Source organism: Lygodium microphyllum, chromosome 26, assembly GCF_053477565.2.
Source record: "Lygodium microphyllum isolate KBCC chromosome 26, Lygodium_microphyllum_v1.1.10, whole genome shotgun sequence".
In the NCBI taxonomy this organism is placed as follows: domain Eukaryota; kingdom Viridiplantae; phylum Streptophyta; class Polypodiopsida; order Schizaeales; family Lygodiaceae; genus Lygodium; species Lygodium microphyllum.
This window is the reverse complement of record NC_141160.1, coordinates 93,822,386-93,840,576: the sequence shown is the minus strand read 5'-3', so window position 1 is coordinate 93,840,576 and position 18,191 is coordinate 93,822,386. Positions and strand designations below refer to the sequence as shown.

General features: G+C 43.6%; 1 protein-coding gene across 3 annotated transcripts in view; it reads right to left on the bottom strand.

Moving 5' to 3' along the window:
• LOC148013550 (uncharacterized) overlaps window positions 1-18,191 on the bottom strand; it is a 201,815-nt gene that overhangs the window by 162,046 nt on the left and 21,578 nt on the right. For all 3 annotated transcript variants that reach the window (XM_087667553.1, XM_087667554.1, XM_087667555.1), the window contains one exon: window positions 12,855-12,917. In XM_087667553.1, the coding sequence (XP_087523679.1) occupies window positions 12,855-12,917 (63 nt within the window). Of the gene's footprint in view, window positions 1-12,854; window positions 12,918-18,191 lie in introns of those variants that run through there.

Genomic DNA, 18,191 nt, shown 5'->3' with positions numbered 1-18,191 from the left:
GATTTACTATAATAAAACAATTTTGTACCCTTTAGCTTAGGAAAAATTAGCTTAATTGGGGCTAGAGTATAAAAGGCCGTTGTATGTCATTATAAACATCTTTTTTTTTAGCACATTTGTAAACTTCTCCGTTTCTTGGAGCTTGTTCTTGCCTTCCCCATCAACATTGAGGATGAATACTCAATGCCCACCATAGTAAGAGGTGGATTTCTTGCAGCAGCCTCTCATCCATGATTCTCATTGTACTTTTGATTTCTTCAAGCTATGGCTTCATTATGCTATAGATTTAATACATTTTCATCTATGGCATGGCTATGGCCAATTGATTCAATAGTAGTTTCTTGATTTTCTTGTTATTTTAATTCAATCTAAGCTAAGTTCATTTCAATGGTATCAAAGCCTTAAATTTGATTCTTGGCAAGGTCGTTTTCAAGCCTAGATCTAGTTAGCAATACTATCCAGGGTAACTGGAGTTCAAGATTTACTTGCAAAACTTGGCACAATTAAAACTGTAATTAGTCAGGGTTTCCTGCAGTTAGTCTCCACTATTTTTGGAGCTCTTAGAGAAGATATGAAGAAGCAATGGAGGGATCTTGGACATATTAGCAGCTCGTGGACAAGAAGAGGCTTGTTTTGAAGGTTCCAAGACTAATCAGGGTTAATAGAGTTTAGGGAAAGCTTAAATTAGATTACCTTTTGCCAATCAAGGGTTTCCCTCTTCTATCTAAGCCTGTCCCAAGCTTCCATGGCTGAAATCTTGCTGAGAACTTTCTTCCAGGCCAAGACCTTCATCATTTGAGTTTATAACACCATTCTTCACTTTCTCTAGAGCATTTTGAGCAACATCATGACCATCTAATAGCTCAGAGCAGCCATATGGAAGCATCACTATAATCAGCGAAAAATTGTGCCACATTTTTTGGGCAACAAACTGGCAGTAATTAACAGCTCAGATCTCCTCTCTTGTGCTTTAAGATTGGTCCCAGGCACTCTCTGAAGGTTCTCCATCAAGCTAAGGCCATTCTTTTAGTGATCCTTCAAGATTTAAGGTCTGTTGTGGATTCTCTCTCCTACCCTTGCTGAGTATTCAAGACTGCAGTAAGTTTTCAACAATGTCTTCAAGATTCCGTGGGGTTTTTACTTCTTTAAGCTCCTGGAAGCATTCTCTTGCCCTATTCTTCAAACATTGATACCAGGAGGCATATTCCATGGTGGATTCCGTGAGGAACTATTTATTTGCCACAACTCATATACAAGGAGGATTCCTTGTGTGAGAAGTTGACGGGGACGCCTGTCCTTTTCAGGCGTCAGATTAATTTAATGTGCACGTGGGTGATTCCACTGCAGGTGATTCCGTAAAATACATATTAAATTAATGGACATTTACGAGTTTAGAGTGCGCACTCGAATTAAATTAAGGTTAGGACACAGTTCCAACCTATTTAGTTATTTTGTAGCTGAAGATTGCTAGGTATTCACTTTTGTTGGGTTTTATTTAATTATTTTCTAACAATTGTGAATGCTTCAATTAATGTGTAGAGCAGGCGGCGGTGGCGTTGGGTAGCACCGGGTGGTGACTTGAATCCAAATGCCTAGAAGAATTACTATTTTTGATGCGCACGCCTTATCACTAAAGGCGTAGCGCCAATATTTATTTCAACGCGCTTATTTATTAAAGCACTTGACAAAACATTTAATATCTTGTATGCGCATAGACGCTCGGTTAAATATTTCATCATTTTATATTTGTGTTTGGGCACAGCCCAACTTTTGGGCACCCAAACACCTTACTTTATATTTGGGCAAAAGCAAACGTAAAAGCAAAAGCATGCTATTTGTTAAGTGGGCTATTTTTGGGTTTGAAGATAAATAAATCTATAAATACATGCCTTGTGAAGCGCTCACACAAGGCATGGGGGGAGATAGCACCCAATTTTTCTTTTTGTCTCATGTCATGCAAATTTGCTTTTGCTTTGTACTTGAAATTATGAAGGTTTGTAGAGTTCTTTATTCTTGGAGACCTTCCAACATTCACTACGCACGCGTACAGCATCCGATCATTGAGCCATTTTCTCCTCTTGAAACTTCTTCCAAACACTAGCCATGGAGTTTATAGACACCAAGCTAAATCTTACTTAATTTTTGTAAATTTCATGGGGCTTTTACTCAAATACCTCCCGTATACCATTCTTTACCCTTTAACATGTAATGAGGAAGTAAAATTATAGCATTTGGATAAGATTTAGAGGATTCTTGGTCTCTAATTTGGAAAAAACAAGGCAGCCATGAAATTCTTCAAAATCAATTTCTGGTTTAATCATGGGGATTATGAAGTGTTTTACTTTTGAACATCAAGTACAAGGCCATTCCATCAAGATTCATTCAACATTGAAGCAGTAGACCTTGGTTCATAGCATTTCCTTCTTCTTGAATGCTTGGGCAGTGATGGATTATTGAAATCACTAGGATTCTTGTTTCTAATCAAGAATTGAAGCATTTCTTGAAGCTTTGGATTGATCTTTAGCTTTACTTGAAAGCATTGGTTTAGATTTATGGGTATTTGATCACTCTTCAATCAATGCAAGCAACCATGGTTCAAGATTGGCATTCTTGAAGCTTTTTTTTTTCAGCAAGCTACATCAACCTCAAGCATCAAACTGTTAGAGGTAGAGTCATCCCCTGGACAGGCTGTATTAGGGTTTCTGCACAGTACAACAGTATACAGCATATGGCAAAGGACACGTCAACAGCAGGATACCACGTCAGCACAATACGGACGCCACATCAGCAGCTGCAGTTGGACAGTCTGCAGTTGGACAATCTGCAGTCGGACAATTTCTTATTGTTTTTAACTGCAGTCGGTTGGTATTTCCTATTTTCTGGGTATAAATAGCCAGTTGGTAGCACACTCAATCATTCATTCATTTCAGATTCTGGTCTTGAGATCTGTTGGCTAAGACAGACTCTGCTTGGGCTGACGGAGATTGAGGTCATTAAGTCGGAGACACACGCAGATATTTCCTCTACCCCCGTGTATATTTCTGCACTCTTATACAGCATACTACACTGCAGATTTTCTATGTTTACACTTTCTCCTTCTCTCTCTCTCTCTCCTCTCTGTGTTCCGTCTCTCTCAATCTATGTCCTACACTTCCGCATCGCTGCACTCTGACATGGTATCAGAGCGGTGAAGATGGACTCGCTGAGGGCTGAACCTATTTGAAGAGGAGATTTCAGCGCGACACAAGGCTGCGTTTCCAGGATTCGAGGGCAAGCAAAAGGGCTGCACATCCGATCAAGGCTGAAGCGAGCGTGGGCGTGCGAGAAAGGAGTCCAATGGGTGAATTTGTTGTAGGCTATTGCTGTTCGAAGGGGAGAAAAGCTGTGTTTGAGGCCTTCCATTGCAGATTTTACTTTTTCATAGCCTCCAGTGTGTGAAGAAGGTTTGGGCAGCAGAGGAACCAGCCCTACAAGGCTGTGTTTTCACAGTCAAAGGGGGCTGATTTTGCGTTTGTGCAAGTATTGCAAGTTAACATGTCTCCAGAGACTGATTTGGAGTTCCAGATGATCATGGACAAGAAGATGTCTGTCCTACCGGCTCTTCCATCGGATCAAAAGCTTGATGGTGATAATTACCGCAACTGGCGGGTGATGATGTTGGCCATTTTGGAGTCTTATGATTTGGCAGAACTCGTGATGGAGAAGATTAACAGGCCCTCGTTGAGGGATGAGTCCAAACTCTCTTCCAATGCTCATGCAGAGTTGACCAAGGCCCAATCTAATTGGGACAAACTGAATGCCAGGATTTGATCTTTTCTGTTTCTATCTTGCACTACAGCCGTGATAGCTCACATTGAGCACTTGATGGTGGCTCAAGAGATATGGCTGGAGCTTGATCAAATGTACAACTGGATGACCCTGATGAAGAGGGTTTCTTTGGAGATACAGATGCGGACCTTTTCCGTGAATAAGTCTTCTTCGCTTCGAGAACACATCAATAAGCTTTGACAGCTTCAGATGTAGGTTCAAAATGCAAGGAAGCCTATTTCCTCCGAAGACATGGCGATCACTTTACTGTCCCAATCGCCACCACAATTCGGTACCTTTTATTCTGCTCTTATTGCATCAGGGCAGGAGTCAACTCTTCAGTGGAAAGAGTTGGTTCCTATGGTCAGGAGAAACAGTTGAAGGGACAAAATGCTTCCAAATCGAAGGCTTTGGTCAGTCAAGCCTCTCAGAAGAAGGGGAAGGACCAAAAGAAGAACGAGGACAACAAATCCAAGAAGGACAAGGAGAAGGAATCGACTTGCCATATTTGTGGAAAGACCGGTCATTGGAAGAAGGATTGCCTCGACAAAGACAAGAAGGACACCAAGAAGAAGGACACAAAGGATTCTGGGGCGGTGGTTGCACCCTCATCAGCTACTTTTCTACATTTAGCAGTCATTGAGGACTCTACACCGAAGACTTCTGATGCTACAATGGCAGCTCCCCATAGTCGTGAGTGGATCGTAGGCAGTGGTATCTCCCGGCACGACTCCTCCCGTTCTCCCGTTGGTGTTGCCCATTTGCGACCTTCGTGTGGGCAGATTCTCATTGGAGACAGCTCTTCTGTGTCTATTGCTGTGCGGGGTGAGATGCAACTTATTCCCGATGAACGTGGTGGTACCCACACTTCTGAGGTGTTGCATGTGCCCGGTTTGGGGTCTCATTTACTTTCAGTCCATAAGATTTGTGCTCTTGGCCTCTTGGTGGAGTTTGACAGTGATATTGTTCGAGTCCTTGATCGTGGATCGAGGAAGGTTCTCTCTACAAGATATGAGGAAAATGGCGTCTACAAATTGAAGTCTTCTTCAGCTCTTACTTCTCTTCTTCTTCCTTCTCAGACACAGTCCGAGCTATGACATGCTCGTTTTGGCCACTTGAACTACGAGTACCTTCGGAAGGCATCGCGAGGGTCGTTTGCTCAAGGATTGCTAGACATAGTAGTGAACCATCAGCCATGTGTCTCCTACCTTCGTGGGAAACTCCATCGGGATGCGATTCCCAACAAAGCTTCTAGGCAGTCTACTTCCCCCATGGAGCTTGTATCTACAGATCTTTGTGGCTCAGTGAGGACCGAGTCCCTAAAGGGGAGCTTGTACTTCATGTTGATCGTAGATGACTACAGCAGGATGACTTGGGCCTATTTCTTGACTTTGAAGTCGAAGGCTTTCTCTCACTTCAAGGATTGGCTTCTCTTTGAAGAGAACCGTTCTGGCCGGCGACTGAAGACCTTGCGTTCAGACAAGGGAGGTGAATTTATGTCTAATGAGTTTGCTCGTTTTGGTGCAGATAGGGGCATTCACCAGGAGTTTGCTAACACCAACACTGCCCAAGAAAATTGCATTTTGGAGCGGAAGAACCGAAGTATGATCAAGATGGCGTACACCATGATGGAGCACCGATAGACACCTCAATTTTTGCGGGCCGAGGCAGTGGCTACCGCAGTTCACATCCTCAATCGATCTCCCACTTCGGCCGTTGACAGGATGACACCTTTTGAGGCTTACTTTGGGACTAAGCCTGATGTCTCTTATTTCAAGATCTTTGGGTGTGACGCTTATGTGCACATCCTGAAGACACAGCGTGACAAGTTCGAGGCAGCTTCCTGACAATAGGTTTTTATTGGCTATAGCTCCCAATCCCAAGGTTATCATCTGTTTGATCCCGTCCAGCGGGATGTCTACACGAGCCGCGATGTGTGGTTCGTGGAAGTTCCGGCCACAAAGGGGGGTGAGGAGCACCCCGTTCTTGGAGATCCAGGAAAGAGTTGGACTCCCGAGACAGTTCCTTTGGAGCCAGAGTCTTTTGATGGAGATTTTTCTTCTGATTCCGAGTCTTCACTTCCACCAGCCACCCCCAAGGCGATTCCACCCCTGGATGTTCCTAAGTCTTCAACAGATGGAGAGCGACCGGGAGAGGTTCGTCTTCCTCCTTGTTGGGCCCGTGACACACTCCGAGATTCAGGGATCGAGGGGGTCCCTGAGGAGTGGAAACCGGAGTATGGACTGCGGAGGTCACGGAGGAACCATGTACATTCTTCAGAGCTTGTTTGCTCCAACTATTGTTTGCTGACCCGTGTTATGCAGGATCAAGAGCCCACTTCAGTGAAGGAGGCTTTGCAGTCTGATCATTGGCAGAAGGCCATGGAAGCCGAGTCGGAGACTATTGAGAGGAATGGCACTTGGTCTCTTTTGCCTCGTCCCTCTCACAAGAAGGTGATCGGTGTCAAGTGAGTCTTCTAGACCAAGTACCTTAGCGATGGTTCTTTGGACAAGCACAAGGCTTGCCTTGTTGCTAAGGTTTTGCTCAGCGCCCATGCATTGATTTCCATGGTACTTTTTCCCCCACTGCTCGCACAGCGACTATTCGAGCTGTTCTTGCTTTGGCTGGCCATAGGAGATGGCCTGTCTATTAGTTGGATGTGAAGTCGGCCTTTCTGAATGGTGACTTGCAGGAGAAGATCTATGTTGAGCAACCTCCTGGCTTTGGATCCTCGGATGGGAAAGTTTATAGGTTGAAGAAGGCCTTGTATGGTCTCAAGCAGGCTCCGCGTGCATGGAACGAGAAGATTGACTCGTTTCTTCAGTCGAAGTTGGGATATCGTCGCTCCAAGGCTAATCCGCAGCTTTATGTGCACACTTCCGAGGTTGGTTGTGTGTTGTTTGTGTTGTATGTTGATGATTTGATTCTGACAGGGAATCATGCACAGAAGGTCTGAGAGACCAGGACAGCGTTACATCAGGCATTGGAGATGACGGATTTGGGGCTTCTTCATTTCTTCTTGCGTCACGAGATTTATTAGTCTCAGAGGGGGATTTTCATCTCTCGGCAGAGGTACATTTAGGAGCTTTTGGTGACTTTTGAGATGGAGACTTGTTGGCCCATTACTACTCCTATGGATCCAAATTGAAAGGCCACTTCACACTCAGATTCTCCCATGATGGATGCTTCACAATACCGTCAGTTGATTGGATCCTTGATTTGGCTTCTCAACACTTGTCTTGATCTTTGTTTTGCTGTGGGTCTTTTGGCAGGGTTCATGACTGAACCCAAACAGGTGCATTGGCAGGCTGCCTTGAGGATTCTTCGGTATTTGATGGGGACTTCTAACTTAGGGATTTCTTATCCTGCAAGTACATATACTTCTGATCTGGTTCTTACAGGTTGGAGTGACTCGGATTGGGCTAGCGATGTGGACCACCGACGGTCTACTACAGAGGCTACTGTTTTACCTTGGGATGTGTTATCTCTTGGAGTGGCAAGAAGCAGCCCACGGTAGCCCTTTCTTCTACTGAGGCGGAGTATCGAGCTGCGTCTTCCACCACATGTGAGGTTGTGTGGCTTCGGAGATTGTTGGAGGAGCTTGGCTGCCCCCAGACTCGTCCTACTCTTCTGTGGTGCGACAATGAGAGTTGCATTGCCTTGGTGCGGAATCCTATATTCCATGCCCGGACGAAGCATATTGAGATCCAGTATCACTTCATTCGGGAGCAGCTTCTAGACGGGACCATTTATGTGGAGTATTGCATGACGGAGGATAATCTTGCAGATTTGTTCACGAAGGCGCTTCCCCAGGCTTTACTTCGTCAGCATTCCAGACCAGTCTGATGCTTCATCCAAGATCTGACAGGGGGTGTTAGAGGTGACTCATCCCCTGGACAGGCTGTGTTAGGATTTCTGCACAGTACAACAGTATACAGCATACGGCAGAGGACACGTCAGCAACAGGATGCCACATCAGCACAGTACGGATGCCACGCCGACAGCTGCACTCGGACTGTCTGCACTCAGACAGTTTTTTATTGTTTTTTACTGCAGTCAGCTGCATTTAATGCAGCCAACCTGGTGCTGGTATTTCCTATTTTTTGGCTATAAATAGCCAGTTGGTGGCACACTCAGTCATTCATTCATTTCAGATTCTGGTCTTGAGATCTGTTGCCTATTTCTTGTTGATTGAATTTCTATCATGAAATGATGGATAAATCAGCCCTTTAGCTTGATTCCCATCACTGATATCTTTCATGATTAAAATATCCATGATGGTACATTCCAATCTAAAAATTTCAGTGAATCCTTGCTCATTTGATTGCCTCTTGTGATCCTATACATTGAGATACCCAAGAAAATTGTAAAATGTGACTTTAGTAGATCAATGAGTCACTGATTACTAAAGGTAACAGTCCTCAACTTTCAAATTCTTGCATCTTATTGAATGCCCAAAGCTTTATTTCAGCCATGCAAAGCATCCTTATTTTCTAGAACACTAGCTCTGCCATGTATAGTGGATTTCTTGCAACAACCACTTCTACATAATTCTCATTGTACTTTTAATTTCTTCTAGCTATGACTTCATTGTGCTGTAGATTTAATACATTTTCATCTATAGCATGGCTATGACCAATTGATTCAATAGTTGTTTCTTAATTTTCTTGTTATTTTAATTCAATCTAGACTAAGTTTATTTCATTTACACTTGAGAATACAAGAGATCCATTTGATGCTTTTCTCTATCAACAAGTTGGGGGGTGTCGATTGTACTTATATAATGCACAGCCGGAAATTCAGTTTGTGGTTTCTTAGTTGGCACGCTTCATGCACAACCCTAGCAGTAGGCATTGGTAACGAGCAATAAAACATGTCTTTTGTTATCTTAAAGGCACTCAGTCATTAGGCCTCTTCTACCCTAGTGGAGATTCTCTTTGCCTACACACATTCACAAATAGTGATTGGGCAGGTTTTTTTGACACGCAAGTATCCATTGTGGGAACCGTTTCATACTTTGCGATTCATGGATCTCTTGGTTGAGCAAGATGCAGTCTACAATGGCCATGAAATCAATCTACCATTTCCTATATGTATTTACATCATTCACTCCAGGGGAGTTTGTTACACTTATCGTGTTCTTCTATTGTTCTAGTGTATACGCTCCCTTATCCACAGAGATATTACCCGGGTCGGTACACCGGATGCACAGGAGTCTCCTGGATATGCCCAGGAGCGAGGACGCAGATGGGAGAGGAGCATGCATTTGCATTCCCTTTTTCATAGTTGCGTGTAGTTCTTCTTGCATTCTTTTTATCTCTTCCTGCATTTCAGTCTGGACCCTTTCACAAATTTATTGTTCCATTTCTTGTCTCATGATTTACAATCCTCACACAAATCATGATTCGCAACTCCACGAGAGAGAGAGAGAGAGAGAGAGAGAGAGAGAGAGAGAGAGAGGATGTTAGGTCAATGCTCAGTTGTGTGTGTGGATACACACACACACACTCAGTGTGAACAATGAACAACAAGAGTGAAGAGTGTTGGAATGTCACATCTACTAATGTGAGAATGAATGAAAGTACAATCCCTAAAGTACTAAAGTATCGCACTCGAAGTGAGTGAGTATTCACATAGGGAAAATCCTTATCTTCAGCTAGAAGGTAAAAAGTACTCGTTGACACGATGAAAACTGAAATGCAAAACACCATAGATGCTTGCAAGACAATAATCTTGCAATTGAAAGAAGAGCTAAATGCACATAAGAAACAAGAAATGGAAGTACGAAAAGAACTACAAGCCATGCTGGAGCTAAAAATAGAGATGGAGGGATTGAAAAAGGATGTGTATACATGGGTAAATGCGCTAGAAGGGATAAAGAAAGCGATGGAAAATGTGAAAAAGTAATGAAGGAAAATGCCCAATGGACATGTGGTCAAGAAGCACAAAGAAGTGCTAGGGCGTAATGTGGAAATGATAAATGATACACTTGATGAAGAGGCAAAGAGAAAGATACATACACTTCTAATATGCGTTGTAGGAAGAGCTGAGAAAGGCACCCACATGAGGATGCAAAGTCATTAAATAGGTAGTAAAATGGGGGCAATAGAGGTGCCCATTATGGATGCATGGTGGTAAAGATGGGGCTAGTCAAGGGAGAATTCTAGTCCTAAAATTTGCAGGTATAGACAAGAAGAAAGCTTTCTTGACACATAGGAAAGCACTCAAAGGAGATAAAATATTCTTGGATAAGGATCTTACTTCCGCCCAAGTGGCACACAAGAGAGAGCACCATAGAGCGCCAATCTACGTGATGGTGTGCAACCTATGAGACTTCGCATATGGCAATTTGGAATTGTAATAGAGCTTTGAGACTTAATCTAGGGTACTTTGAAGATACTTTCAAGAGCTCGGCATTGCTATGCACACAAACAACCCCATGTGTGGGCAGCAGCTTACCTCATGTATGTGAATACAGATGGGAAAGTACAAATCGACCTCAACCCAAGAGGCCTAAAGGGGCGAGGGGGTCATGTGGGATAGTTGTTCTCTTTAGAAAAGGGCTACAAGATGTGGTCCATGTGATGTATAGAGACGTGGAAGCAAGATACATGTAGATTAGAGTGTGCACAAATAGACCCAAACACATTTACATTGCAGGATGTTACTTTCCCCTGGCATATTCTAGATTCGCCGCTAGAGAAAGATCCTTGTATGCATCATTTTACTAAGCCAATCGGCTTGCTTGAGATGTCAAAACTCATGATATCTGGTATTAAGCTTGGTGAATCAATCAAGTAAAACAAAGAACTCGCTTCCTTCTTATTATTTTAGCATGTGAAATTGTTTGATCCTAGCCACTGTGATAGTCCATTAAGGATAGTTGGGTTATGTACACTCCCCAATGCTAGTAGGTGTGTTCCATATTCCGTCAACTCTCTATCTTGGCCTGATCTGAGTAACCCCATCTCATCTAGCGCAAGCTCTCGAAACATCTCATCACTTGTGTGATAAAAAGCAGATTGACCGTTTCTAATGCAGGCATTGAAATCTCCTGCTAATGAGACATCCTTGATACTATGTGAATCTCATGATGAGGAGGCACAATCATATGTACCTAGGTTCCCACATTATAAATTTATGGAGGCAACCTCATATGTATACAACACTACAATCCGAAACTCATTGATGGTGTTAGATTTGCTAACTCCACTGGATGAGTTCACGAGACATTTGGCTAAAAATATTACCTACTTCAATAACCCATTCCTTCTCACACAGGGTGCCATCCGCTATTCCACCATGTACACATAGGCATGCTCATATAGTTATTAGATGCCTAGTGCAAAAAAGAAAACGAGAATACTTGACTAGATTGGAGACAAAGATGTATTCTATGTTTTTGGGATTAGAGACCAAAAGAGCATGGGAAAAGTTTCACAAGAGTCGACCATTGACACAAGTTACTACACCTGCGGATTGGCAAGGTTATGCTTGCATGCTTTATGATGTTCCAACGCAAGATCCTATGCCCCTCCCCTCCATCTCAAGGCCAAAATATTGCAGTTTTTTCACAGAAAAGAGGGTGAAAAATGCCATATGAAAGTCAAAGAATGGGATAGCTCACGATCACAATGGCTCAGTGGCTGAACACTTTCGCACATGCTTGCGAAATTTTGGCGGCAATGTTGGCTCATATTTTCAATAGAGCAGTTTGTGAGGGATTCCCAGCTAGCTCGTCAGAGACTATATTATTGTACTGCTCTTTAAGAGCGAAGACCCTATGATACCTAGTAATCACAAGACAATTATGATCGGCCACATGCTGGCTAAGACATATGGATGTACTGTGGAGCAAGCCTTGAGTGACTGAACTGAGATGCATGGCATGAGATTAGCAGGTCAAGCTGGTTTCAGACAGGGATATACCACACTCGACCATATTTTCACTCTACCTGCTGCCTTGTGTTTTCGGCCTAATCTGGACAAGTGGCATTGTCTTCATTGACGCAGATTTGCATTTTCATTCAGCTGACATCATTAGAGACTGTGTGCTGCACTTTGGGAACCATTCAAGGTATGACACACTCTCGGAGCTGTTATCGGCGTCTCCAACTCCTCTTCCAGCTCACCTCATCCCTGGTGCACCCAAGACATGGAGGTTTGAGGTCTATTGTATCATACCAGCATACATATTACAGCTTGACCATTCATTCATGATCCTAAGTTCTCTTCTTCCTGAGTTCTACCACTTTCACTATGTTTGTCAATTTGAGAACTTTCAAACCACCTCATAGAGCATACTAAAACAGGGTTTGAGCTACAAGCTACAAAGAATTCCCTCAAAGTTCCTTACAATATTTAGCTATACATAAAGAAACTAGCAGAAAATAATCAAACCCATCTTTCTGAAATGAAAAGTAAAAATCAACCCAAAGTGAGACTTACCAATAGGCTTTTCTCTTTTCCGGCTCCAACTATTGAATATGGGAAAATGCTGCCAAATGGCACTTGGGATGTGAATATTGTACATTTCAGCAAAGAGGTCAGCAAAGAGCTGTTAACCCATCAGCTAAAAATAGGATAGGACAGCATAATAGCACCTAAACTGATGGAAAGGAGTATAAGCAGATCCTCGTGTCATATTGCTAGACAAGACGGCATGATCACTCCTATGATTTTAGGCTCTACTATGACCTGACTAAACTGCTTAGCATAGACTTCCTGCAAATAATTGTCAGCTGTTCACACTGTAGCAACATCAAGAGGAAAACAGTTGTTGTAATTGGCTCTCCGGAGACCTTCTGAATAGGCATGTTTTGTTAGTTCCATGTAGAATCTCATTAACATGCCCAAAGCCACCAGCACAACAGTTCTTATGGAATGTTTAGAACTTAGTGCACACTTCATTTGAAAAGAAATAGAAGACAAAAAACTTCCTTTGAGAAGAAATAGAAAGCAAAACTTCTCTAACAATCATTACAATGGTATCACAACAAGTGCAAATTATCTGAAGGTACAGATGAGATACAACAAGTGCAAAGTACCTGAAAGTACAGATGAGTCTGAGTTAAGACCAGCCTGCCAGGCTCTCGAACTAGAGGAATAATCTGAAAGCACCAACCAATCAAAACACTGTTTCAATACTGTGTTGACAAAATCATTTTGGTCCATCCAAAAATTTCAGTTAACATTACAATTAAAGTCCTAATATTCCATACTATTGAAAAAACACAAAAAGAAACACACACCAAAGTTGGGACTTTCTTTCATATTAGTGAACCAAGCCACCCCTTTCTCATTACCCCCTTGTAAAGGTAAACGTAGGAACCCTCTGCATCTACAATAGAAATCACATGAATTTGATATCTCAAGCGCCCATTGTCACCTCAGTTTTTTCATACAAGCATGTAAATATTGCATCTTTCCAACACATTTGTTCCTGAATCTGCCCCTTCACTACTCCCCCCTCTCAAGATGAACTTACTAAGATGGTGTTTCACATCTGTGTAAAATAGGAGATAGACATCCAACAGGCTATCTAAATTACCCTAATACCATGATAGGTGTCTACTTCAAGCCACAAAAGGTGATCCCAAAAAAATAGACCCCACCCTCTAAACGTATAATCACAAAACCCTCGTGTTGCTCCACATACACCACCTTTACTTCCAAGAAGAGAGAATTCTCCTATAAAAACTACTCAATGAAAATATCACCAAGGTAAATTACACAATACAAAATTCCTTGATGTGAATATAATAATAGCAAGGAATCAAAGGAAGAGACCTTAGTTCTAACCAATCATGCCTTTTGCATAACTCTAGTGCATTGGCATTTTGTTCTATCAACATGCATCTATGTGCATTTATCCCTTTTTGGTCTTTCTAGGCGGTTGACTCTAGATCCACCATATTCGCGGCATTGCACATCTCCAACGTAGTCTCCCTTGCTTGCTTAGCCTCACTAGCTTGCTTTCCACACATCTTTTTTGCCTCTTGCATAACTCCAATGCATTGGTATTCTGTTTGTTGAGCTAAAGCACGCTTTTCAGCTGATTAACATTCTTAAACAGCCCCAAAAAACACTTAATTAAGGAAAAACCCTAAAAAAGGGAGTCCCAAAGAGTTTCAGTGGTCCCCCAAAAACCCTAATTCTTTGGGGCACACTTCAACATCTATAAATAGACAGGCTGCCCCCATTCAGCCCAACCCCATCTGTGCAGGTTTCTCACCCTTGAGTGCAGATTTCAGCCATCAATTCACACACACACGGCTGTCCAGTCCCAACGACTGCTGCCACACCTTCCCTTTGCTGCGTTTGCACCTCCAATGTGTAGGCAAGAACTGGCAGCCCATCTACCTCATGAGGCGGCCCTCTGCTGCTGCGTTTGGACCTCTTCATCACCTAGCTGCAGCTGGCAACTGTATCTACAAGTTGCGTTTGGTGTCTTCTCTCTAGGCCACAGCTTCCTCCATCAGGCAACAGCTCCTCCTCATCAGGCGATAGCTGCCAGCCCTCTTCCACACCTCTTCAATTTGTGTTTGGTGCTCCAGGTCCTCCTGAAACCTGCGTTTGTTGCATCCTCTCCATCCTACACTCGGGCTGGTGGTCACAGACTTGGGATCCGTCTCCGGTGGATGTCACTCTCCGACACTTTGCTCTGCCCTTGACTATCTGTACACTCTTACATTCATTTACAGTATTCATTCCCTTCAAAGTTGTGTTCTTCTCTCCCTTTTTCTGTTTGTGTCTGAGTTTCCGAGTTTGAGTTTTGAGTTTTGCTTTCTGTGTCTGTGTCCGTCTCTTTGAGTTTCTGTCGTGGTCATACACTGTGTTTCCTCAGTACAAACCCTAGCAATTTACTTCACATGGTATCAAAGTCGGTGCTCTTGTAAAGAGTATCCTGCAGATATTGTGGAGAGCTTGGTTTTGACGAGGCACACAATATGACTCGTAACCAAATCACAATGTCACAGACACCTTCTTCTCCAATTCCTATGATGTCCTATCAAGCTTCTCCATCACTAGAGGCCCTAAGACGGTATTATGGACTTAGTGAGAAGGACGACACTCCACCTTCATCATCACCTTCTTTTTCTACTCCTATTCCAGATTTCACCCACATGACAGAGGAGGACTTCGAGGAGTACTATCGCAACGAGTACGGTGATGTTTACACCCCACCTACCAAGCTTACTACCACATTCGGGATGGTCGAGGAGGCTAGCCACCTCCCCGATCATGGAGGATATATGGCATTCGGAACGTTTGGCGATCCATCTTCATCATCTCATCGAAGCCAGTGTCAAGTTTGTACAATCCTTTTGAGTTGCATGAATCAAAACCCTCCCATGTTTCTTCTTTTGACGTACAAGATCCCGATGGCTTTGCATTTATGAGCTTCAATAGAGGGGGCTCTCGAAGCAGATGTAATTCAAGTACATCTACAGCTTCTGTTTCATTTGAGCATGTAACACACACTTCTCACTTTCCTCCCATCCCACCCTCTTCTACATCACACCTTAATCACCTCTCATCATCTTTCCAAAACCTTGGATTACACTCCACATCCGCATCACACACACTAGGGGTTGGATCTTCCATTTCCGCTCCTAGCACTTTCTCATCCTCTACCTCTTTGCACCTCGGTACTTCGTTAGGGGAAATGTCACCCTTTAACACGGTGCCTCTCACCTTTCCACAAATAAGCACATCTATAGCACCTCGAACGACTGTGATGGGCATCTTCCTTACTACCCCTAGATTCACATCTCACATGACCACTCAAACGCAAGGGTTTCCATCCTCAACTTATGGTGAGTCTTCACACTCTCCTTGGGTTCCACCTATGCAAGGATTCTCATCTTCTCCTCCACGTGTTCCCATCCCACCTTCTTGGGTTGCTCATGCGGCTACCATGCCCATGCATACTCAACCCATCCCTACCTATGGATCCACCTTGCACACTCACCATATGCCTAGTAGGCTAGTAGGCACTCTGGGGCTTGTTCCCAAGTGTACTCCACTCCCCCATCCTACCCACATTACATTTTTCTCCATTATCCATCACCTAGCACTACCACTCCTGTTATCACGGCCAAAAATGCTTTCATGGATAAGACTCATTTTAACAGGTCGAATTTTACCACTTGGTCAAATTTCATACAAGAAGTGCTTGAGTCTTAGGGTCTTTGGGACCTCGTCATTGGTCTAGAGCCTATGTCAACGCTCAACTAGCTCACCCTAACTACATTTGTCAATGGAGAGCCCGCAATGCCACAACCAATGTTGAGCTAATGCAAGGATTACTTCTTGAGTTTCACTCTCAGTTACAGCACTTCCCGCTCGCATCAAAGCGTCGGGGTAACCTTCTCGACCACTATGTGGCCAGAGATCGTACTCGACACATAAATCTTGACTTTTAGCTCCAAGAGTTCTCTATTAAGGAAGGGGATGATTTGAAAGTCAAGTTGGCTGAATATAAGCGGTTACTCGCCGAGTGTGCCACTATTGGCTCTCCGATTTAGACGACAATCAGGTTACATTCTTCTTGAATAAGTTCCCCAAAAAATACTTCAATTTCATCCAACACATCATCTCAGAGCCTAGACTGCCAACCTTCAACGAGTTTTAAGTGTCAATTCTTGCGTTATGTGAGGCTGCACAATCAAGTGCACAAGAAATTCTTATCACAACCTTACTCAAAGCAGAGGGGGTCGATTGCCTCTTCCTCCAGAGGAAAACCAACAACGGCAAGAACTTGCAAGATGCAAAGGCAAGCCAATCCAAGGGTGACACCTGTTGAGCTAAAATATGCATTACTTGCTGATTAGCCTCTTAAACAGCCCCAAGACACACTAAAAATGCTCTTTTAGAGTAAAACCCTAAAATGGGGAGCGGTTCGAGAGAGTTCAGTGGAAACCCTAAAACGGGGAGCGGTTTGAGAGAGTTTAGTGAAAACCCTAATTTTTTAGGAGCCCTTCCACATCTATAAATAGACAGGCTGCCCCCATTCAGCCATCATCCTTGTTTGCAGGTTACACCAGCCCACACACCCTCTGCTGCTGTTGGTACCCAGTTTCCAACCTGCAACCCGCCTCCATCAGCTGTCCAGCCATCATCGACTGCAACCACATTATCTTCAGCCCGTCCATTGCTGTAGGCGACAACTCTCAACTGCTCGTGACTGCTTCAGACTGTCCCAGACTGCTGTTCAGCCTGCTGTCCATCATCTCTAGGGTCAGCCAGCCTGCGTTTTCAGCATTGCAGGCCCTGACACTCTCAGACACTGTTTCAACCTGCTGTTTACAGCAAACTGTTTCCAGCCTCCGATCAGTGGTACACTACTGCGTTTACCAATTCCAGCCTCCAGACTGCTGCGTTTTGGTGACCAGCCTGCTGCCATTCACTATTCAGCACTCCTACACTCCGACTGGTGGTCACAGACTTGGGATCTATCTTCAGTGGACATCACACTCCGACATTGCTCTACCCTTGAGCACACTGTACACTCTTACATTCATTTACAGCATTCATTCACTTCAGATTTGTCTTCTCTCTCTCCCTTCTTCTATTTGTGTTGGAGTTTTTGTGTTTGAGTTTTGAGTTTTGAGTTTAGGGTTTGAGTTTTGCCCTCTGTGTCTATCTCTGTCTCTTTGTGTTTCTGTCGTGGTCGTACACTGTGTGTCCTCAGTGCAAACCCTAGCAGTTTCCTTCACATGGTATCAAAGCCGGTGCTCTTGTAAAGAGTATCCGGCAGATATTGTGGAGAGCTAGTCTTTGAGCGAGGCACACAATACGACTCGTAACCGAATCACAATGTCCCAAACACCTTCTCCAGTTCCTATGATGTCTTATCAGGCTTCTCCATCATTGGAGGCCCTGAGACAGCATTATGGACTCAATGAGAAGGACGACACTCCACCTTCACCAGATTTCACTAACATGACAGAGGACTTTGAGGAGTACTATCACAATAAGTATGGTGATGTTTACACCCCTCCTACTAGTTTTGCTACCACATCCAAACCGGTTGGTGAGGCTAGCCACCTCTCCGATCATGGAGGACATACTGCATTCAGAACATCTGGCGATCCATCTTCATCATCTCAACCAAGTCCAATGTCAGGTTTGTACAATTCTTTTGTGTTGCATAAATCAAAATCCTCGCATGTTTCTTTTTTTTAGGTACAGGATCCGGATGGCTTTGCGTATGTGAACTTCAATAGAGGGGGCTCACGAAGCAGACGAAACTCAGGTACATCTACAACTTCTGTTTCATTTGAGCATATCACACACACTTCTCACTTCCCTCCCATCCCATCCTCTTCTATATCACACCTCTCATCATCTTTTCAAAACCTTGGATTACACTCCACATC